Source organism: Sorex araneus, chromosome 5 (assembly GCF_027595985.1).
Source record: "Sorex araneus isolate mSorAra2 chromosome 5, mSorAra2.pri, whole genome shotgun sequence".
Lineage (NCBI taxonomy): Eukaryota > Metazoa > Chordata > Mammalia > Eulipotyphla > Soricidae > Sorex > Sorex araneus.
In genome coordinates, this window is record NC_073306.1 from 179988926 (window position 1) to 180012656 (window position 23731).

A 23731-nucleotide genomic window follows, 5' to 3' on the forward strand; every position below is an offset into this window, starting at 1 on the left:
ACAGAGGGTAGGGCGTTTGCCCTGCACACAGCCCACCCGGGTTCGATTCCCAGCATCCCATATGGTCCCCTGAGCACCGCCAGGGGTAATTCCTGAGTGCACAGCCAGGAGTGACCCCTGTGCATCGCCGGGTGTGACCCAAAAAGAAAAAGAAAAAGTGCATTGAGAAGCCCAGTGCGTTGAAATTGCTTTAGACCTGCAATCCGTGATCGCATCTCAGGAATTTCGTTTCTTGACCGGGGGGCATCTCCGAGCCCATCTTAGACGTGGGGGACCCACTGGGTGTCTCCCCCCAGGCCCGTGGGTGGGGAGAGGAGAGGGAGCGCCCCTCTGGGGTTCCTGGGGCGTCACGCGAGCCTGAGCGCCTCCCCACCCGGCCCTTGCCTCGCAGGCCCACCAGGAGCCGCTCGCAGAGCCCCTCGGCGCGCCCCAGCCGCCCGGAGACTACGAGCCGCACCCGGCCGGTGAGCCAGAGCCGCAGCCGGCGCGAGAGCCAGAGCCGCAGCCGGCCCGTGAGCCAGAGCCGCAGCCGGCGAGAGAGCCTGAGCCGCAGCCGCAGCCGCCACCGGCCCGAGAGCCGCAGCCAGAGCCGCCACGACCGCCTGGACGAGAGCCGCAGCCGCAGCCAGAGCCCCGAGCGCAGCCGCAGCCGCTCGTGCAGCCCCGGCGGCAGCCGCTCCCGCAGCCGGCCCGAGAGCCCGACGGCGCTGGCCGCGCAGGCCCGCAGCCCGTCCCCGAGCCGCGCCAAGGGCTCGAGCGTGGCGCGCAAGGCGGCGCTCCTGTCCCGCTTCAGCGACGCCTACTCGCAGGCGCGCCTGGACGCGCAGTGCCTGCTGCGGCGCTGCATCGACAAGGCCGAGACGGTGCAGCGCATCATCTACATCGCCACCGTGGTGCGTGCCCGCCCCCGGCCTGGGGGCCACGCAGTCGCGCGCAGGGACGCCGGTGGTCCTGACGCCGGGTCCCCGCCCTCCTCCCGCTCCTCTTATCCCCTCCACGCCTCTTCCCTCCCCCTCTCCTTCCCTCCCTCCTCTTGCCTTCCTTTCTCCCCTTCCCTCTCTCCCATCCCTTGCTTTCCTTTCCCTTCTCCTCTCAACCCTCCTGTCATCCCTCATCCCTCCTTTCCCTTCCTTTCTCTCCCCTCTTCAACTCTCCCATCCTCTTCCCTCCTCTCCCTTCCCTCCTTTCCTTTCTCTTTCCTTGCCTTCAGTAAGTTCATATGTATTAACACATGTATTGACCAGACAGCGGGTGAAGTGCCCAGACCTGTAGGACTATAAATCCTTGTGTCTATACTAAGTGGGTACGGATGGAATTTTCAAACACAGGCTCTTGTACCCAGGTAGACCTGTTGCTCTCAGATCAATGGCCGCCTATTTCCATCTGTCAGCAGGCTGAGAGTGCATGCACTTGTTTATTGAAGCAATCAATGAAACCGCCACTATTCAGCAGCTTGAATGCGCCAGATGGACCAGTGCTCATATATAAGCCTTGAGTCTGAAACACATGCACTTGTTCTATGGGAGCGACACGGAGAGGGTCTGTTAAGAGAACAGTTGATTATAAAACCAAACCTTGTTGTAAGCAGAATTATCTGTGACCGAATGTTTCCTGTATTCATTTACTTCAGGCTGAGTCCGCAGAGTATGACCTGTGGGCCTTGTCTAGTCCTACTAGTCTGTATTTCCAGAAGAAATACCACCTAAGGGTTGAGAACAGGACAACAGTACTGTTGGGGACCAGAATCCAGAATGCTGGAGCCCCTGAGATGGAGTGTCACGCCTGGGGCAGGTCGCTTAGCAGAATTTCCCCTGAAGGAAGCACTTTACATATGTTTATATTCAAACAAACCCATGCTTATACTTAGGTTCAACCAAACCCATGTTAATCCCTGTCCCCAGACCCTTACTTGGTATCTCTTTCCCTATATCAGCCCTGCATGATCCCAATTAAAATGTTGCTGGCCACCAGCATGTAACCTAATATATCAGGCTGAGGAATGTATATTGGTCCCAAATGCACCAGGGGACCCAGCCACTGAGGGACAGTGACACATTTTTAAAGGGTTGGGGGAAAATAGTGACAGGTACAGTTATGTGATCTAAAATATTTACTATCTGGCTCTTTGTAGAAGAACACTTGACAATCCCTGGTTTATATAACCAAGAATTGCTTACAGTGTTGGTTAAAGTTTGTAGCATGAAACCATGACTGTAACTTAAAACTGAGGATTTTTTTAGGGCACATTCCATAACAGGCACGCAATAGTTGAGTAAGCAAAACATTTGAGTTCTATAGCTTGATAATTTTATTTAATTATTATTTGCCAATGATATGAAATTTTGGGAATCCTAGTATCAGTTGGCACTTTTCAATGAGATATGTAACCATGAGTGACTTATTTTCTCTTCAAACTCTGCTTTTTTCTAGCTTCCTACATTTAGGATTAAGATAAGAGATCTAGGTGGAAATCATTGCTTTTTTGTTGGGGTTCTTTCTTCATTTCTTTCTTTCTTCCTATTGATTGAGAAACTGTGATTGACAATATGTTAATGATGGTTTCCCATGAACATAGTTCCCACACCATACCCATAACCCTCTTGTTTTTCATTTCTTACCTACATTGCTTTATGCACCCTCCTTTCACTCCCCCACCAAGTTTACTGGCTGCATTTTCCGTGCAGGAAGCGTTCCATGTAGCTAAAATGGCATTCAGACACTTCAAGATTCGTGTGAGGAAATCACTGACACCGTCCTATGTGGGGTCCAATGACTTTGAGGATGCTGTTTCAGATTACATCATTTGTCATCTTGACCTATATGACTCCCAAAGCAGTGTTAACGTAAGTGTTGGGTTCTTCATGCAACAGACAGGTGGGCGTGTGCTTTTCAGAATTCACATTTGCATCTTCTCCTAGATTCAGGATGGCTTTCATCACTTGAATACTAAGAATTCAGAAATACATCCAGTGGTTCTGTGTAATAAAAGAGCAGCAGTAAGCATTAGCCAACTTGTTTGGTAGCACCCACTCTTTGGTATATTTCTCACATATTTTATGGTGGAGGGAAAGTATTCTGTACTTATAGCCCTAGTTCCTAGATGGGTCCTTAAGATTGGAAGGGAGAACACTATTGTTCTTCGAAGCAATGGCTTTGGGAAGATGGCTGTGGATTCACATCCTAGTCCTGCCACTTACCAGCTGTGTGACCTTGTGTGTTTGCTTTACATCTCTGTACTTTTAGTGTCTCATCTTTAAGTGAGCACAATAATGGTCATGTTCTCATAGAGTGCTTGAGAGGATTCAGTAAAAGCAAACAGGACTGGAGAGATAGATAGCCCAGGAGATAAGGAACTCCTTCACCCAGCCTCTGTTGCCGGCTAGGTTTGATACCTGGCACTGCATATGATTCCCAGAACACTTCCGGGGTCACTCCTGAGCACAGACTCAGGAATAGACCCTGAGCAATGTAAGCATGGTCCCAAGATCAAAGACAGGAAAAAAAAGCAGAAAACTTGGTACATAGTGAGCTTTATTGGCATATAGTGAAAACAAGCTATGACAGCTGACATGTTTTGTTTATAAATTTTTATTTTAATATATTATTTAAAACAACATTAGACATGAGTTTATCTTCTGTTACTTATATTTCATAATTTATGCTTTTATTTATTATTTATGATTCCTTTAATTTTTAGATTAAAAATAAATTAGTTGTCTTCACATAAAATTTCACAGTTGAAAAATAAAGAAATGATAAATACAAGTCATGATGTTTTTTTTTTCCCCCCAGGAGTTTTCCCTATCTCCTGTTAGTCAGAACAGACTTCTACTGGTCAGTTTCTTGGGTCATGGTGATAATAAGGTGATGCTTTCTTTGTTTTGCAGGACGTGATCCGAGCCATGAACGTCAATCCCAAGATTTCCTTTCCTCCGGAGGTTGACTTTTGCCTCCTCAGTAGTTTCATCCAGGAGATCTGTTGCATTGCTTTTGCTATGCAGACCTTGGACCCACCCCTAGACATAGCATTTGGAGCTGACGGAGAAATTTTTAATGATTGCAAGTAAGCAACCTTCAAGCGGAAGCTAAAGGATTCCTTAGAAGTAATAAATCTTGCCTCAGTTCCCAGAGAACAACTTAGGGAAAAGAGGTCTAGATGGAATTCGTCAGGCACCCTCTGATTCCCAGTTCCTGCTACACGCTTCTGCAAGGCCAGACCTGCTCCTGGGAAACTCCTTTCTGAAAAGATCATCACATGTGACTGTGATGTAATATTATTGGTTTATATATCATACTCAGCAGTGTTGAGGGTATACTTCTGGGCTCTGTGCTCAGAGATCACTCCTGGCAGTGTTTGGGGAACTATACAGGGTGCTGGGGATTGAACCTCTGTCGGCCCCATGCAAGGCAAAGGCCCTATGTACCATCCTATCCCTATGGCCCATGTTATTCTTTCTACTCAATGTGCTGTAGTTTGTCTTGAACATATTAGTCTTGGGGAACCCTCATGAGTTCCTGAAGCCCGTCTGGAAGCTTTTAACAGGAAGGTGTTTTATAAACTCAAGTGATCATTACTTTCTACTCATTTAAAAAAATCTAGGTATCATTGACTGTAAAGCATCATGCTAATTTCAAATATACATTTTGAATAACTATGTAAATATTCAATATTTAATATATACATATATATTATAAAATGACTACCACAAATGTCCTCACATAAGCACACAATTTTTACCTTGTGGTATGCTATTTCTCGGGCCCTGAGTTAAGAACCTGAGATCTTTAGTGGTTGGATTTAGTTCTATTTTTAGGATATCTTAGAACAAGTCTAATCTTTTTATGTATTTTAAGTACCCTGTTAGTCCTTCACACGTTTGATAGCAATTAGGCAAGACTTCCTTTTTTTCTGGCTTAATGGTTGTAGGTTTTTTTCTTTTCAAAGGTGGTTTGAGGGCTAGAGAAATAGTACAACAGGCAAGGCGCTTGCTCTGCACAAGGCTGACCAGGGTTCACACTCCAGCATCCCGTGTGGTCACCTGACCTCCACACTGAGCACTATGGGGTATAGCCCAAAATACTTGAATCTTCAGGACAAAACTATTTTTCCACAACAGGTTCTCCATGAATATATATTTTGAATTATTTATTTTTTGGAGGGTCACACCTGGCAATGCGCAGGGGTTACTCCTGGCTCTGCACTCAGAAATCACCCCTGGTGGTGCTGAGGGGACCATATGGGATGCTGGGAATTGAACCCAGGTCAGCCGCATGCAAGGCAAATGCTCTGCCTACTCCAGCCCCTGAATTATTTTTTAAAGAACATGCCCACACTGAATAAATCCATACAAAATACTGTATTTCCCCTTGTTTTGAGTTGACCATTCCAGAGTAACTCATAGCCTTTCCATTCGTATTCTCTCATAATATAGCTAATTTGTGGGTTTTTTCTTTTACCAGTCATATAACACTTGACTTCTTTTGAGTTCCACTAGGATATTTTAATAGTTTTTTTTTTTACTGGTGCTACAATTAAGCCTCTATCTCCTTTATCTATAGAGGTAATCGCATTTTTAACTCAGTCGCAGGGCCTAATCTCCACATTACACTGCATATTAGTAGATTTGGCTTTATTGTTCTAGAGCTCTATTTTGATACTGTTGTTTGCTTTTTTTCTTTAACCAACTCCCACCTTTGAATGTTATTTCCCCCTCCCCATCTTGATTATGATTTCTTGCACATCATCAACAAACATGTTGATTTGTCACAGGATTCCAAGAGAGCCAGTCAATCTTGCCTTCAATTCATGCCTTCAATCAAGTTTGCACTGACCTATCAGTTATCCCTCTTCCAGTGGACTCTCTGGATGACTTATTATTCCACCCATTCAATAATTTGCCTGTATTTCTTTTACTTTATCCACAAAATTAGTATGAGACCTCTTACAGGTAACCTGTGGAACTTCAGTGCTTTTTCTCTCCAGCCTTTCCCAGCATTTAGAGTCTTGTAGTCCTGAGAAGAGAAGTGAATAATGGAACCAGAGCGATAGCACAGTGGGTAGGGGGGTTGCCATGCATTCTTCCAACCTGGGTTTGATCCCTGGTATCCTTAATGGTCCTCTGAGCCCACCAGGAGTGATGCCTGAGAGCAGGGTCAGGAATAAGCTCTAAATACCACTGGGCGTGTCCTCCAAACAAACAAAAAAGCAAAGAAGGAGAGAAGGGATCAAGATTAGTCTGACACGACTTGGCGTTTAGTGTGCCCATACTGGGTTCTTGTTATCACTGGCACCTGTGCCAAGAACCCACACCTAAGGTAACTAGTCTCCATGTGTATTTAGATCTGAGCAAAATGACACACTTCCACGCCGAGACATGCCCCTCCGTGCCCACTGTGATGCAGGACTGCTTACCTCCTCTTCCTTCTTTTGTGTCTGTCACACAGGTACCGCCGCAGCTATGACTCGGATTTCACTGCTCCCTTGGTCTTCTACCACGTGTGGCCTGCTCTCATGGAGAATGACACTGTCATTATGAAGGGAGAAGCTGTCACCAAGCGAGGGGCTTTTGTACGGTGGCCTTGCATTGTGACAATTCATCCCAAGTGTTTATGCCACAAGTTCGAGAACATTTATAAACCCGAGATTCTATAAAAGAAGTTCAAAAACAGTTGCTGGATAAAATTTCATACCAAGGAGAGAAAAGGAACTGGCAAGGGGAAAGTACTGCTCTTTTCTCTTTTCCATGATGTTTCATATTCATTCTCTGGTCATTTTCCTGACCACAGGAAACAAGTCCACTTGTCCTATTTGCCTGCTCCGGTCTTAGATACACGATGCCATGAAAAGGGCAAAAAGCCAATGGACTTCACTGTATTGGAGGCCCTCGATAATTCTAAATAATTTCAAAAATGATTAATTAGCTTTCAGGAAACAGTTTGCCACGTTTTTATGGATGATCCTCCACTTTGGGAAACAATGAGCATGCTTAATTTTTCTCTCCTTGGCATGAGTTTAGACGAAGGGAAATACAGGGTGGGGGTGGGGGACCGAGGAGCTAATAGGTGCTGGACAGTTGCTATGTACACGTGGACTGCGGAATGCTTTGGGCTTGTTCTGTAATTGAGTGTCCAAAGGGCATTTTTGGGTGTGCAAGTGTGTGAGTGCAGTTGCTGGGGTGAGGATTGGGTGTTACAACGGGGGCCTGTGGGTGTGTGAGTGCTCTGCACGGTTCATGTTGTGGAATGTTCTCCCTGCCCTTCCTGGAGAGGAAAGTGAGATCTGAAGCAGAGGTCTCAGTCTAGGCCAACGCGGCCACCTAAGTGGTTCTCTTTACACTGGAGAATGGGGGCAAGTGCTTCACAGCCATTTGTCACATAGAGTGAACCAGGGAGGGAAGCGCTAAGAAACCTAAGAAAAAGCCCATTGCAGCTGAAATGGTTCATTGAGCTTAGTAGTGACTCAAGAAAAATACTTGCACTTTGAAGGTTGAGCCCAGTATATTGGGTTGTGTTAATCTGACAACAGCAGGTGCTCTCTGAGTCAGAAATCCTGTCTTGGACCCCTACAGTGGTCATCCTTTATGGTCAAACTCTTAGTAAAGACAACCTTCAATGTACTTTGGAATGGAAGGAAAGGCAATGGCCACTATTTTTCTTCTCTTTTCTTTTTTGATTTGAATTTTAATTTAAAAAATTTTATTAGTGAATGACTGTGGGGTACAGTTACAGACTTATGAACTTTCATGTTTGTATTTGGTTTACGTCCCTCCACCAGTACCCACCCATTCTCCTCCACCAATGATCCCAGTATCCCTTCCACCACACCACCCCAATCCCCACCACCCCATCCTGCCTCTGCAGCAGGGCATTACCTTTTGTTCTCTCTCCTGTTGGATGTTGTAGTTTGCAATAGAGGTGTTGAGTGACCATTATGTTTGGTCTATAATCTACTTTTGGTACGCAGCTTTCAACCCACTATTTTAATTTTCTGTATCAAATAACAGGTGCCTTATAACTTCTTTCTTTTCCATCAAATATATTGCTATCAATATTTTTCCAATCTTCTAAAACAAAATGAGAATCTAAAAGGACACACTTGGCAAAGGAAAGGGTTGGATGAAGGGAAATTTGTAGGAAGGCTTTTGCTAGTGAAGTCCATTATAGTGAATATAGTTTCCTTTTTATTCATCGTTTCATTTAGAAAGTAGGTGGGTAGCAGCGTTCTACCACTCACTTATTAGTTTCCTTCAATGACATTTTTTCCAAAGTTATTTATGATCATATCCAGGTGGACATTTAGCAATGTACAAAATGATGCAAATCCTGGCCCATGGCGAACTTATATTCTCTAATACTTGAGAATCTAAGTGTTCTTCTTCCTAACAGCATACTCCTCAAAACAAAATTCTACAAGAACCAAGAAGTTGAACATTCCAGACTTCATATGGTGGATTTTACTTAAGAAATACCCTAAATTTATTATCCAATATTGAACAGTTATAGGAAATGAAATATTGCATGTTCTGACTTGTAGTAGTCTAGTAGTATGAGTTAAACCTTTCAATCTATGGCATATGCATACTGTTTTAAGTTATGTCTAAATTATGACAAGGTAGTCACTATTTTGTCTTTTTTTTCCAGTGGAATTCAGTGCGATCTGTAACTCGATGCCGAAGCAGGAGTTTAAGTCCCGTCTACCCCCGTAGTCACAATTGCTTAAACATGGTACGTGTCTGTTTGAATTGTCTATATACAGCTCATCTGTGGGTGACTCTCTTATTTTCAACACTTCCCTATCAAAGAGGTCACACCCCAGGGGCAACCTGAAATTCCTCAAAGAGGGAAAAAAAGAGTAAAATTAAAGAAAAAAAGAAAAACCGGAGACCGCTGCAACTTGGTATGCGGAGGGCTTTTAAATTTGAAAAAAAAAAAAAAGACTATCATTGGCATACAATATTGTGGAATTTCAGGGGCTTGGTTCCACCCCTCTCTGTGTCTAACTGTCACCACTTCCACCACCAAATTTCCTGGATAATGGTCAAGGCACTTCCCTGTGAGGCAGTTGTAGTGTCTGAAGGCATTCCATCTTGGGAGACAGCTTTGCTCATTTGAAACACGTCAGTGTTTCACAGGGGCAGACTTGGTTGACTGTCATTCCAGGCTTGCTGGGCAAAGTCAGTAAGGGCTTCTTTACATCCTGTAAGTTCTCCAGGCCAATGGAGGGGGCAAAGGTGGCGGCCAGTTGATTACACCAGTGGACATAGAACATGTGTTTAGCCTTGGCAAGAGGGAGCTTGACCTAGTTGTAGGTGTATGAACTGTTTGCGAGGGGAGATGGCATTGTCAAGTGTGAGGACATGAACTTGGGGTGGGGATAAGCTATACCAGGACCCCATCTCCTCCCTCATTCAGTGGTGCATTATGGTCCCTTCCATTCCAGTTCATCTCAGTAGGTTCAACCTACAGCATGGCAATGGGTTTCTGGTGGGGACTGAGTCCTTTATTCCTTCTGAGGAGTACAGAGCCACTTACCTGTCTCACTGGGACATCTTTGCTAGTTCCAATGCAGGCACCTTTCCCAGATATAACAGGACTTGGTGTTCTTAGCAGCACGGCATGTTCTTCAGAGTAAAGGCAGTTATCCATGACCCTCACTACCTTGGCAGCTGTCCCCGGTGCAGCATAGGATGTGACTCGTCCTATTGAATGATCATACACATATGTTCAAGCCTGGGGTGATACTTTGGTCCGTTAGGAAGCCAGGAGGCAGATAATCAGGATAATCAGGAGTGGGTTGTTGAGGGGTCAAGGTGTATAGCATGGTATTGGATATAAATTCCAAAATTTTGTCCATGAAATCAAGTGTGCATTCTCAAAGTGAAGACTGTTTATTAAAGAAAGTCTGAATTTAAAATCCCTCTTTCATTTCCCCCTTCGGTTTCTGTGGGCACTGTTTTGGTTATCTCCCTAGGTGTTTTTGTTTTTGTTTTTCATTTCAAAGATTGATTAGAGTTATTGTTTCAAGTGGAGGGGAAAGTGTTTGGTTTAATTGTTATTTAAGTTTTTCCTCTTCTCACTTGCCTGGGGATTCCAGTTCTTCAGGCTTGTTCCAAGCGCTTCGACCCGAATCCCATTTTTACGAAAGGACTTAGTAAATGTCCTATGTTTAGTTCTTATTCTAGCTTCTCCCCACCCACTGTGTTGCCGTGGTAGAGGTATGCTGTTTGGGTGGAGAGGGAACGGACTCACACTAGCTTGTGGTGCTTGCCAGGGGTTGTACTCAGCAATTTAGGCACTTGCACGCATTCTAGTTGTAATGCCCTCCAAGGCTTGCACTCTTCTTCTGGGTGCTCACACCCAGTGCTCCTGCACACATGATTGTGTGCTAGATATCACACCCTCTGATGTGGCACTGGGGATCGCAGAGAGCAGAGCCGCTAGGACCACATGTGGGGCGTGGGGGGAACAGGAGTCACTGGGGATCCAACTTATAGCCTAGCGCGTATGAGGCGGGTGCTCTTCCTTGCTAAGCCTTGGGCCCCTCATCCAGCTCATGAACTGGATTTTCTGCCTCTGGCAGGCATGGCTGGGCTTCTTCTTGCTTGTCTTGAAGGTTTATTGACTTAGCAGTAGTGAATTTAGTAAATTCTCCAGTCCAGTGGCGATACAAGATAGCTTTACATCATCTGGGCACGGAGAAGCATCTGGAGGTCTTGCTTCACGGGATGCGTTCACTAGGTGGCTGCCCCATGGACCACCCTCTGCACCCAGAGCCAAGGCCCACATGGGACTCCTCCCACCCTTCCTCCTACCCCTCTACTTCCCTGCCCCCAGCCTCTTTCTGTGTCTTTTTCCTGCGATCTCCTTGCTGACTTAGCAATTGTTGCCTCATCAGCCAGGGGCAATCTGAAGCACGCGGCTGTCTACAGATGGGGGCAAGGGTAGAACTGAGAGCAAAGGCAGAGCCCCTCCCCATCCAACCTCGCCCCTTCCCCCCTCCCCCCACCCACTGGCTGGTGGCAGTTTTCCTGCCCCAGGGACTTAAATGGAGACTTGGTCTTGACAAAGTAAATTTGCCACATCACTTGACCTGTGGTTTTCTGCACGTGTCTCCAAGCCTTTGGAGTTTACGTAAAGGCATTAACTGGGCTCACTCTCTCATGCACAGTCCAGATGGTTTTAGTAATGCAATTGATTTGAAGACATGACCTTGGGTAGCTGCTGGGAGCGGGGAAGACAGCTGAAATGTGCATTCCGAGGCAGGTGGGCACGAGGCACTGTCATTTGCCCACCGCAGACTCTAGGTAAGCAGGAGGCCTCGAGTACTTGCCCCGACATGGTGGATATAAGTGTCTAGGTGAAAAGAGCACTCTTGAAGTAACCCAGATCAATTTTATGCTCCCCCAGGTCAAGGAAGTTTTTGTTCTAGAAAGAGGGAAGTGAAGGTAGTTTTCTCTCCTCCTACGCTCCCCTCCGCTCCCCTCTCTCCTCCTGCCCTCCCCTCCTCTCCTGCTGTGCTCAGGAGTCCAGGGGTCATTCCCTGGTATACTTGGCTAACTGGGCCAGATGGTTTGGTGCTTGGGCCTGGCATTGTGGTGCTGTCTCGGTCCAGGGGCACTGGCAGCCACCGGGATTGCAGTGTTGAGGTGGCGGTCTCAGGGCCCCCACTGTGTGTGCTTATGCCATGCCATGCCAGGAAGGAACTCAGGCCCTGGCACATGTGGTTTCCCAGCTATTGAGCTCTCTCTCTCTCTCTGGCACAGCAGATTTTTCTTGGTGCATTTTAAGAATGGCTTTATGCTACTTTGATCCTTGGCTGGAAATGGACTGTGAGATGTTAGAGTGGGACCCCTTAGTCAACGGATCAGGACACAGGTTTCTTCTCTGCAACTTTTAGGTGTTTGGAGCAATTGCTCCAGTGGTCTGGATTTCAGCATAGGGCATATTTCTGTACTGAGCCTTGCAGACACAAACTATCTTCCAAGTTTCATTGTATGGAGAGTGAGATGAGTGTTTTGTGTACTCGATCTTGGGAGGATTATTTATCTCCATCAAACTAAAATAACAGGGAAAGCAACTATGGAAGCAAAAAAAAAAAAGTCATAGCTCTTCATCTGACTCAGTCAGTCCTAATTGGTCTTTGAGTGCAGGCTTGGGCCAAGACATGTGGACACCAGAGTGATGGTTCCCTCAAATGGAAATTTTCTAAATATTTGTGCAGGCTTGTTCCTGGGGGGAGTAGCGGAGGAGAGCCACATCTGTGCTCCTCTGAAACGATCTCCTGCAATGCGGCTCTAGCTTTCCTGCTGAAGAAACAAAAAGGCAGAAAGCTTGATCCAGTAAAAGAAAACCCCTTGGCAGTTAACAAGAGCCCCCCCCCCTTCCTGCTGAGTGTCAGACCAGCTGATGTCACTCCAGTCTGCTCTTTATCAAACTTCCCTTCGGTAGCTGATGGATGCTAAGTTTGGGAGGGGTTAGCACAAAAACGGATAAAAATTGCTCTCTTTTCTGAATGGGTTTCAATATAGGAGTACCAATATGATTTAAACCAAGTAACAGAGTGTGATACATGATCCAGTTCATCAAAGAGGCACGAGGTGGCACAGAGGAGATAGAGGTTCCTGGTGGATTTGATGGTGAGCAAGGGGCTTGTGGTGGAGTTAATGTTTGAGCTGGTTGATCAGAATGGCTGGCAGTTGAGTGGGCTGGGAAAGTGGGTAGGGATGTAGGGATGCAGGAAATGACCCGAGACTGAAAAAGGGCATGCGTGTCTGCTCTTTTGCTTTTGGAGATTTAAATATAATGTAATCATCTTTATTGAGGAATAAGTGTTCACAGTTGACAGAAGCAAAAGAATAGTGCATTTTGGCAACCAATGAAAAGGAGGTTTTGCGAGTTTCAAACTGAAGAATCATAAGTCTGTTCTTTCTAAGGGGAAGCCTCATATCAGAAGAAGGAATAATAGTAGACAACTTTTGGTGTTTTGCTTTATTTTTTTCAGCCATTTTTGTCTTACTGGAAGCCTTAAAGATGGGCAGCCTCTCTGTAAGAAGCCCCTCTCTGGCTTCCTACCACCTCCTCTTCTTTCTGACTTTGTGTCTAGGGATAGTTAAGTAACTTAAGGCAAACCTGCTGGCAACTTCCTACCCCTTTCTACATCTTCTTACAACAGGTTGGGTAAAACCTGCCAGATTAAATAAAATAAGAGTAGTTTGACTACTCTTTTTTTTTTTTTTTGGTGGGGAGGGGAGTGTGGTTGCTTATTTGATTTTTTTTTTTAAGGTGCATCCAAAAGAGCTTTAATTCTGAGTAGCAACTATTTAAAATGTTTGGAAGTCTGCTGGGAGCCTTTGTTATCTGGGCCAAAGCAGATCCTTAGGTGCCCATTACGTTGGCTTTGCTAAATGAAAGCGGGGATGAGATTTGAAAAATTATTTTTATCCTGGCTCTCCCCAGGGACCTTTCTTAATAAGGAGGCATATTGGAGAGGTGACACTAATCTGGAAAATACTGAATTTAGTAGAGTCATAAAGCATCAAGTCTCAATATTTAATCATCATTAAAATAAAAATAGAGGCAACTGAAGCCAGCTGCTCATGTGTACTGTAATCTAAGGTGGGAATGGCTATTTGCTTTGGGTTCTGTCAGGAGGGGCTGGGACTAGCAGCAGGGCAGCTGCCTTGCAAGTGTGTGAGGCCTTGGGCTGGATCCCCCAGCATCAAAAATGTACCCCAAAATACACATGGATGTTTCGTCCTCAAGCGTAGGGGGAAGTCACAGTTCTTAGAGCAATTGCTCAGCTAGTTTTAGGGAAAAATTACTTTAAAATTTATTAAACTCCACTTGAAATTTTTATCTGACACTGGGTGGGGAGGCACACCCTCAGGCTCTCTCCTAGCTCTGCACTCAGAGTTCACTTCTGGAAGACTTGGGGAGCCATTTGGGGTGCTGGGGATGGAACCCAGGTTGGCCATATGCAAGGCAAGTGCCCTACCCACTGTACTATCTCTCTGGCCCCTCAAATGATACTTTTATATTTTCCAGATATCTCGAAGTCGAAGTCCTTCTCCAATAAGTTGTGTATTGCCAAGTAAGTGCGATTGTTCAGATAGAGCAAATTTTCTGCCTTATAGTACTATTTGTGTGTGTGTGTGTGTGTGTGTGTGTGTGTGTGTGAGGGGAGCAGGGTGGGAGCTATCCCAAGGAGGTCCAGGAGCTCCACTGGCTGTTCTTAGTCAACTGTCCCTCAGTTCTATGCAAGGCCCCAAGGACAAAATGCTGCTTGGGCCCTGTGGCTCCAGGAGTGTGGGGTCCCTGCAAAGCTTCCCTCCTACCGCCCGCAGTACTTTGGGGGAGAGGGAAGGGGGTGCATCCAGGGACACACCTGGCAATGCTCAGGGGGACCGTGGGACATCAAACCCAGGTGCCCTAGGCACTAGGCAACCTCTTGGCCCTTAACACTTATTTTCTTTTTCGTAGTCAGCAAAAAGAATATTTTTCTTTTCAGGGAACATCTTCCCTCCTGCCTCACACCTTTCTGTGTGGAGCCTCTGACTGTTACGATATGGACAGCTCCCATGGCTTAGCTGCAGGGGCTTTTATTGGGGAGAGTGTATTGAAAGGAGCATGGATGATCCTTTCCGTTTCCTTTCCATCCTCTAAACACTGACCCCCAGTCTAAGGGAGGGTCACCTTAGACCCGCTGCTCTAATAACCTCCTGGCCAACGACCTGTCTCTCTCCACAGGGTTTTGAACTACCTGATATGTTCTTTTGCCACAGAACATCCGCAGCCACGTCCTCCCCAGCGTCTCCGTCTTCCTGCTGGGCCTGCTTAAGCCTCACTTAAGATAATGTGAAAAGGCAATTCTGTGTATCACTCCACACAGAAAGTTAAATGCTTTGGTTTAGAGCGTTTCCAACGTCAAAAATATTGCATTCTATTTTATTTTATAGCTACAGATGCCATCAATTCGATAAAAACTCTTGCCTAGGTGTTTAGGATCATATTCATTTGAAGCAAAGTCCATGCCATAGACTTTTGGGCTTTTTTTTTTTTTGGCCTGAAATATGAATGAGGCTTAAAAAAAAAAGTCACTAAATTAGGCATAGGGAGAAAAATCTTGGCCTTGAATTCCAAAGACAAATTCTTACAGTTTATAGATTGATCCTAAACTCATAATTGCTTGTGTTGGCATTACCTTGAGAACAATATTGGGGAATTAATGGTTCTGAAGTTGTGGAAGACAGTCATAGCTCAGGTGGGGCACAGGTACCGGCGACTTCAGACAAAATTTAGAGGAGGACTGAAAGGAATACAACCCACTGGCTTCTCTCTTCCCCCTTTTCAGAGGGTGCAGTTGGTTTGAGACACGTATCCGTTAGAGAAGCCGCTTGCTGGAGGGAATTTTCTCACTTTATGTGTGTACAGCAGTGCTTTGACTAGAAGCCAGCCTGGAGATAATTGCCACTGTTTTGTGTTTCTCTCCAGGGTATGCTTCATATTTGAATGCCCTTATTTTATTATAGAAGCTACCCAGGAGCCACCTTAGCTGTTCTGCCCAGCCCTTTTTCAAAACCAGGCCTTCTGGAAACTTCACCTAGCAAAACTGATTTAACCTTAAATCATGGGTCACTACTGATGTGAAGTTAGGATCCCTTCATTTCTTTATAGCGAAATACCTCGTTGAAATTGAAGGTCAAGTAAGTTCAGTGTTACTGTCTCCCTGCCCTGTGTCACTTCAGAGCGACCTTGAACACAAGCCAGATGAAACGAGGAAATGGCAGCATTCGCTATGAGCCTTGAGGCAAGGGAGAGTCTTAAGAGGCTCCACACCATTGCTTACCTTCAATGCTCACGCCTGCATCTGCGGCTTTGCGGTGCAGAAAACAAATTTTCCAGGGCTGTATGGAGATAAGACCTTTGCCTTACATGTGGCTGATCCCCATTCACTCCTCCCACACAGCATGTGACCCTGAGTCCTGCTCTGTGTCTGAGCATGACTTCTCTAAGTCTTCCTGTGGGAGACAGAGGTAGAGACCTCAGAGATAGAGAGATAGAGAGATAGAGACCTCAGCCTCTGCCTGTGGGGGCTAGTGCTCCCAAACCTAATTTTTCTCCCTCTGTGCATTTGTGCAGTCATTACTGGGAGGTAAGGCAGCAGCATGCTGGGAGGAGAAAGAAATTCCATCAGCTATCTCAGTGGCCTGGGGCAAGGGAGGGGCTTGAATGAGCCCCATGGTGGCCTTGCCTCTCCCAGACCTCGACCTTTCTATAATACCTATTTTATTCTCACTATACTGAACTCAAAGTTAATATAATCCAGATGTAGTATCCTAGCTATCATGTAAAGCAGAAAAAAGGGAAAAATTTTAATAACATTAATTTTTAATAAAATGTTCAAGTATAACCATCTAAAAAGAGCAAAATTAAGCTGTGAGATGTGCTCGCACCTGTCCGTAGAATCACCCGCCCCAAAAGCAGGGCATCACTGTGGTACGGCAGCCGCTCAGGCGGGACGCCTGGCGAGGGGAGAGGTGCTCCGAGCTGTGACGCACTCCTGGCAAGTTCTCAAGGAAAGCCTTGACTTACACACTAAGTGTTTTCCTGGAAAAGTGGGTGCATATTAAAACCACAGGACAATTACTTTATTTTACATGGGTAGGTAGAGGTCAGTTCTAAAACCATGAAATAATTCAGACACTTGCAAATCTTAAACTTTTGCTGGAATCCTCGGCAGACCTGTGTGCCCACATTGGGAAAAAGGTCCCTGTAGCCCAGTGTGTTGGCTCTGTCTGCCCAGTGCCATTTCTCAAGTCTCTGATGGGGACGGTGACAATGCCGGGAACAGGAAACAGGCTAGAATAATTGACCAAGGATCTCCAAATCAAATGAGGATGAGCTCTTATTGCATTCGGGCATGCTTTGTTGCTTCACTTCAGTGACTATAAAATGGAAAAGTTTTACTTCATAATCTGGGTAGATTTTTCTGTATCACCAAATAGCATCCAATAAAATGAAGGAAAAAGTGTACCTGTATCTGTAGGTTCTTTTACCGTAAAATACCATTGTGCCTGCCCCAAAGCCCCCGGGACCCTCTGCTGCAATTCCACCTGTCAGTTGTATGATAGAATTTCCATGAGTATAGAGTGTAGGACTTACATTGATGCTATTTTTATATCATTCCAATATTTTTCAGTAATGCTTTATTGTGCAATCAGCAATTTCACTTCTTTTTTTTTAAAAAAAATGTCAGATATTAGTTTTGATACTTCATCACTGTATCATTGTCATCCCGTTGTTCGTCGATTTACTCAAGCGGGCACCAGTAATGTCTCTATTCCTCCCAGCCCTGAGATTTTGGCAGCTTCTCCTTACTCATCTTTCCCAATGATTGGAGGCTCTTTCAGGGTCAGGGGAATGAGACCTATCATTACTGTTCTTGGCATATCAAATACGCCACGGGTAGCTTGCCAGGCTTGATACTTCATACACAGAATATATCAACATTTACAATTTCTACCATGGGCTCCTCAAGAAATGTATTTTTAAATTGATCATTTTCCTTTTTTTAATCGAACCACTGGGAGATACAGTTACAGACTTACAAACTTTCATGATTACATTTCAATCATCCAGTGATCCCTCCACCATCCCTCCACCAGTGCCCATTCTCCACCACCAGTGTTCCCAGTATCCCTCCTGCCAACCCCACCCCTTCCCATCCCCTGCCTTTGTGGCAGGCACATTACCTCTTACTTTCTCCTTTTGGGTGTTATGGTTTGCAATACAGGCATTACGAGGCCATCATGTTTGGTACATAGTCTACTTTCAGCACGCATCTCCCATCTCAAGCGATCCCTCCAACCATCATTTACTTAGTGTTCCCTTCTCTATCCCAGCTGCCTTTTCCCCCAGCATGTGAGGCTGGCTTCCAAGCCAGGGTGAAATCCTCCTGGCCCTTGTCTCTACTGTCCTTAGGTGTTAGTCTCCTGTTATGTTACTTTATATTCCACAAATGAATTCTATGTTATTCTATGTCAGTCCCTCTCTTTCTTATTCATTTCACTTAGAATGATACTCTACATGTCCATCCACTTATAAGCAAATTTCATGACTTCATCTTTTCTAACAGCTGCATAGTATTCCAAATTGTGTAGATGTACCAAACCTTCTTTAACCTGTTGTCTGTTCTCAGGCACTCACGTTGTTTCCAGATTCTGGCTATTGTGAACAGTGCTGCAATAAACATACAAGTGCAATGTCATTTCTTTTTCTTTTTTTTTTTTTTAAATTGAATCACCATGTGGAAAATAACATTGTTTTCAGGCTTAAGTGTCAGTTATACAATGCTGAAACAATCATCCCTTCACCAGTGCACATATTCCACCACCAAAAAAAACCCCAATATACCTCCAATCCTCCCAACCCCCGCCCCACCTGTGTAATTGATAAATTTCACTTTACTTTCTCTTTACTTTGGTTACATTCAATATTTCAACAAAAAAAAACTCACTATTATTGTGAGGAGTTCCCCACTTGAGTCAGACCTGCTGTGAAGAGAAATGAGGTTTGCGTGGTTTTGGATTTCTATATTTTAGCAACTAAATCCAGGGAAACTCCAGAGATCTTTTGCCCGCATGCATGGCTGTCTTCACCGGGGCCCCTCAGAGGGGATGGGCTCCAGCTTCCCTCCCCACCCCGAGCAGAGCTCCGAGCAGCTGAAGACCACGTGAACTTAGCTACAGCCATGCTCAAGGCCCCTCTCCACACGTTCGGACAGGCCTCATGCATAGAGGTACCGGCAGAGGAACCCAGGTGTGTGTAGTCCCATCAACAGCCAACATCCAGAGAGAGACTTAAAAGCAAGCTCTCAGAAGAGAGTGATGCAGAGTCTCTTGCCTGCACGCCTGGCTGTCTTCCCCGGGGCCCCTCAGAGGGGATGGGCTCCAGCTTCCCTCCCCACCCCGAGCAGAGTTCCCGGCGACCGAAGACCACCGAAACCTAGTTATAGCCATGCTCGAGGCCCCTCTCCACACGTTCGAACAGGCCTCATGCATGTAGGTACCGGCAGAGGAACCCAGGTGTGTGTAATCCCATCAACGGCCAACATCCAGAGAGAGATTTAAAAGCAAGCTCTCAGAAGCGATATCTTTAGCCTTCTCCCTCTGGGAGAAACTGGCAAGCTTCTGAGAGTTTCCTGCCCACATGGGACAGCCTTGCAAGCTTCCCATGGTGTATTCATATGCTAAATCCAGTACCAAGCTGGATCTCATTCCCCTGACCCTGAAAGAGCCTGCAGTGCGACATCCTTGGGAGGGCCGAGTTGAGATAGACTTCTAAGATCTCAGGGAAAGGACGAAATGAAAGTTTACTGAGCCCGCCTGAGAAATTGGTGATTAACGGGATTTCGTGATCGTGAAGTCCAGGGAAATTTCCAGAAATTAGATCATTGCAAGCTTGTAACTCTCATCTGTGGTCCTCATAATATGGCGGTTGCCACGCCCTTCCTCCCCCCCCCCCCTGCTCCCCTGCCCTCCCCCACTCCCTGCCCCCCCCCCCCCCCCCCCGGCCCCTAGCAAGGAAAAGGCAAGAGAGAAAAACCTTTCCCCTCCTGGGCAGGCATGGAGCCGAGGCTTAGTTCTCAATCTGGAGACATTTTGCAAGGAGCTGCAGGTATCAAAGGAAATTTAGCTGGCCTCTGGAATCATGCTCGTGTAGCTGCGGTGAGGTCGCACACGTGCGGCCCCTGGGATCACATCTCAGCCTGCAATGTCATTTCTACTGTGCTTTTTTTTCTCCCCTGGGATATATTTCCAGAAGTGGTATTGCTGGCTCATATGGGAGCTCAATTTCTAGTTTTTTTAAGGAATGCCACAATGTTTTCCAAAAAAGCTGAACCAGTCAGCATTTCCACCAAAAATGAAGGCGAGTCCCTTTCTCTCCCCATTCGTGCCAGCACTGGTTGTTCCTGTTCTTTTCGATGTGTGCTAGTTTCTGTGGTGTGAAATGATATCTCATTGTTGTTTTGATTTGCATCTCCCTGATGATTAGTGATGTAGAGCATTTTTTATGTGCCTTTTGGCCGTTTGAATTTCTTTTTTGAGGAAGTTTCTGTTCATCTCCCATTTATTGATGGGATTGGAAGTTTTTTTCTTGTAAAGTTCTACCAGTGACTTGACTTGTGTATATCCTCGATATTAACCCCTCTCTGATGGACATTGGGTAAATAATTTTTTCCATTCTGTGGGCCCTTTCTGTATTTTGGTCACTGTTTCTTTTGAGGTGCAGAAGCTTCTTAGTTCAATCTAATCCCGTTTGTTTATATTTGTTTCCACTTAGTTGGTCAGTTGTGTTTCATCCTTGAACATGCCTGTAGGCATCTTCAATAACATGGAGGGTTCTGCCTACATTTTCCTCCATGTACCTTATGGATTCAGGTCTGATAATAGGTCTTTAATCCATTTGGATCTGACTTTTGCGCTTGGCATTAGACAGGGGTCTGAGTTCATTGTTTTGCATGTAGTTATCCAGGTTTCCCAGCACCACTTGTTGAAGAGGCTTTTCTTGCTCCACTTCATATTCCTTACTCCTTTATCAAAGATTAAGTGATCCTGGGCTGGAACAATAGTACAGCGGGTAGGGCGTTTCCCTTGCACACGACTGACCTGGGTTCAATCCCCGATCCCCGGCATCATCCCATATGGTCTCCCCAGCACTGCCAGGAGTAATTCCTGAGTGCAGAGCCAGGAGTAATCCCTGAGCATCGCTGGGTGTGACCCAAAAAGAAAAAAAAAAAGATTAAGTGATCCTATACTTGAAAGGCTGTGTCAGAATAGTCAACTCTATTCCGTTGGTCCGCGGGTCTGTTTCTCTTCTAATACCATGCTGTTTTAATTACTACTGCTTTGTAGTACCGTTTGAAATTGGGGAAGGTAATGCCATCCATCTTCTTTTTCCTAAGGGGGTTTGTTGCTCCATATGAATTTCAGGAGTGTTTTGTCTATTTCCTTGAAAAAATGTTATGGGTATCTTTTAGGGGCTGCATTGAATCTGTATAATGCTATGGGGAGTATTGCCATTTTGACAACATTAATCCTCCCAATCCACGAGCAGGGGATATGTCTCCATTTAAATGGATTTTTTAAAAAAATTAAAGCACCATGATTTACGAAAATGATAATTTGATTTCTTCTTTTCAAATGTGGATCCCTTTGTTTAGTTTTTCATGCTTGGTCGCTGTTGCTAGGACTTGTAACGTACTATATTGAATAAAAGCTGAGAGTGGCTATCCTTGTCTTGTACCTGATCTGGTTTTTATTTTTAATTATGAATGGATGTTGAATTTTATTGAAAGCTTTCTCTTCATTGATTGATGTAATCGATGTGCTGTATTACATCAATTGATTTGCGTATTTTGAATTATCTTTGCACCCTGGAATGAATCTTACTCGATCATGGTATTTGACGTTTTAGATAGCATCTTCATTTCTTTTCTCCCCAATTCTCTTCTTCTTTTCTTTTCTGTCTGTATTAGTTAATTCTCTATCTAATACAGATCCATTTACACGTCTTTGACTACACCTTCACCTACTCTTTGATTATACATCAATAAAAGAGAGAAATGAGTATTGTTCACACTGAGTAAGTTTTCCACAGAAAAATGCATTTTGATCCTGTTTCGGATAAGACACTCATGAAAATATCCAACATTATTTTCTATTTTTGACACTGACAAATATGTAAACAAAGACAGACCACTCGTCAAGATCTGCCTTTCATGGTACAAGAAAAAGATGGCAGAAAATTTTTTACACATGCTCAAGTGTCTTGAATTTTGTAAATAGAAAAGAATATATTAAAAAAAACTTTGAGAATGCCTTATATATCCTAGCAAAAGAGAAACCAATGAAAAAAATTAATCTATATTTATCTAAGAGCTTATACAATATGGCTTATTATGGGTTGTACAACAGATTATCAATCAAAGAAATTTTCTTCCCTAAACATTCAGCTTTTCCTCTCAGTTTCATGTTTGGAGAGATGCTCTGTTGTGCTGTCAGAATTTGTATTTCTTGCTAAACTCACAAGTCATTCCTGCCTGCCCTATAGATGTGTCCAATGATGTAGAACTGAGTGAGACTTCCCATTAAAATAATGAGTCCCCATGGGCTGTAGTTTGTCTAGTCATGGTTTTATGTCAAGTGGGGAGTCACCTGGACTCTTCAGATTCAGTGACATATTTATGATTATTCATGAGTCTCCAGGGAAACATCTAAAACAGTGAAACTGACACCCAGATATTAGACCACTCAAGTGGCCCATTTGAGAGTTCCAATCTGGAATTTCCCCCCAAAGTGACCACATATATCCTTTCCTGTTTACTTGACAAAGTAACAGATGTTCCAGAGGAAAAAAATGACATGGTTTCATTTTCCATTCATGAAAACAGAAGATCTTTGTTTTTCTTTAAAAGGCCCTATTTAAAATTTCATTTTTAGAGTGTCTCTGGGTTAAAAAGTAAGTTCTTAAAAGCTCCTGGAAAAAAAATTTTGGCACGAAGGGATCAAAAGCAACCCAATTTGAATTAACCAGCATTTGGAGACATGACGGTATGCTAGGATGCATCTGTGGATTCGGTGGAAATGATGATAGAGTAAAAACAAAAAAGAAGGGACCAAAGAAGCTATCACGCCTACCTCATATAACTTCAGTGTTTATATATTCCAAAAGTTGGAAAGATGAGAAAAATCTACATCAATTATTGGAAACCAAAGGTGTAAAATTTGGGTGACATGATTACTTTCTTCTAACCAACCAACCAGATGTATAAAGGTAGAATATTTTTAGGGATAGAATATAAAAATTAATTCCAGTCTTTGTACTCTTTGGAGTATCCTTAGTCCATGCAGGTTTGAAATTTGTATATGCATTTAGCCACAAGATGGCAATGTTGCTTAAGAAATGAGATGACTTTCTTGAATAGCCCAAGGGTTCAGATCCCACTGGGCTGGAGACGGCTGATAAAATCTCGTTTATTATATTTTACTTTCCCACCATTTTGAAGAATAACTTAAGTTGAAGGAGGAAGACTAGGTATAAAATACAGAAAGTGCTAGAAAATGTGAAGTGTTACATAATAACATCATTTTTACCTTATAAAAAGGATTTATGCATGTGATTCCCCAGAGTTCAGGATATAATTTCTCTGCTAGAACCACTGTGTAGAACCACTGTGTGTGTGTGTGTGTGTGTGTGTGTGTGTGTGTATGTGTGTGTGTGTGTGTGTGTGTGTGTGTGTGTGTATTTTAAAATTCCCTTCTACAACCAAGCACCTTCATCTAGGGGGCAGAAAGACAGTAAAGGATTAATGTGAGAACTTATCACCAAGGTAAGGACAGTTCCTTGGGTACAACAGTTTAGGTTTTTCAGTACAAAATGGGGCAGCAAAACATTTCAGTACAAAATGGGTGGGCCCAGGAAAGGAAAGTATAAAACTTTCAGATCTTTCAAATGCAGAGGTTAAAATGGAAAAGGAAATTGTCTTGACTTTAAACTGTTAGGGTGCCTATTGCCTACTGATTGCTTATGTGAAATATCTCAGTCTTTGCTCTTAATGTACCCATTGAATTTTGATGTCCTTACTAATGGTCCTTAATGTCTCAGTTAATGTCAACAATGGCTCCCGTGTTAGGATCCAAGGTTGGGGACTGATATTTTACTGACAAAATGG

At 44.4% G+C, this 23731-nt stretch overlaps 1 protein-coding gene across 1 annotated transcript in view; it reads left to right on the top strand.

The window, feature by feature from the left end:
* The window catches only part of SPATA18 (spermatogenesis associated 18), a 38686-nt gene extending 21678 nt beyond the window's left edge, over positions 1-17008 (top strand). Inside the window, exons 7-13 of the mRNA XM_055139531.1 lie at positions 392-893; positions 2685-2843; positions 3888-4063; positions 6445-6568; positions 8641-8724; positions 14044-14089; positions 14746-17008. Coding sequence (XP_054995506.1) covers positions 392-893; positions 2685-2843; positions 3888-4063; positions 6445-6568; positions 8641-8724; positions 14044-14089; positions 14746-14753 — 1099 coding nt within the window. The 3' untranslated portion in view covers positions 14754-17008. The remainder of the gene's footprint in view (positions 1-391; positions 894-2684; positions 2844-3887; positions 4064-6444; positions 6569-8640; positions 8725-14043; positions 14090-14745) is intronic.
* Positions 17009-23731: the final 6723 nt, after the last annotated feature.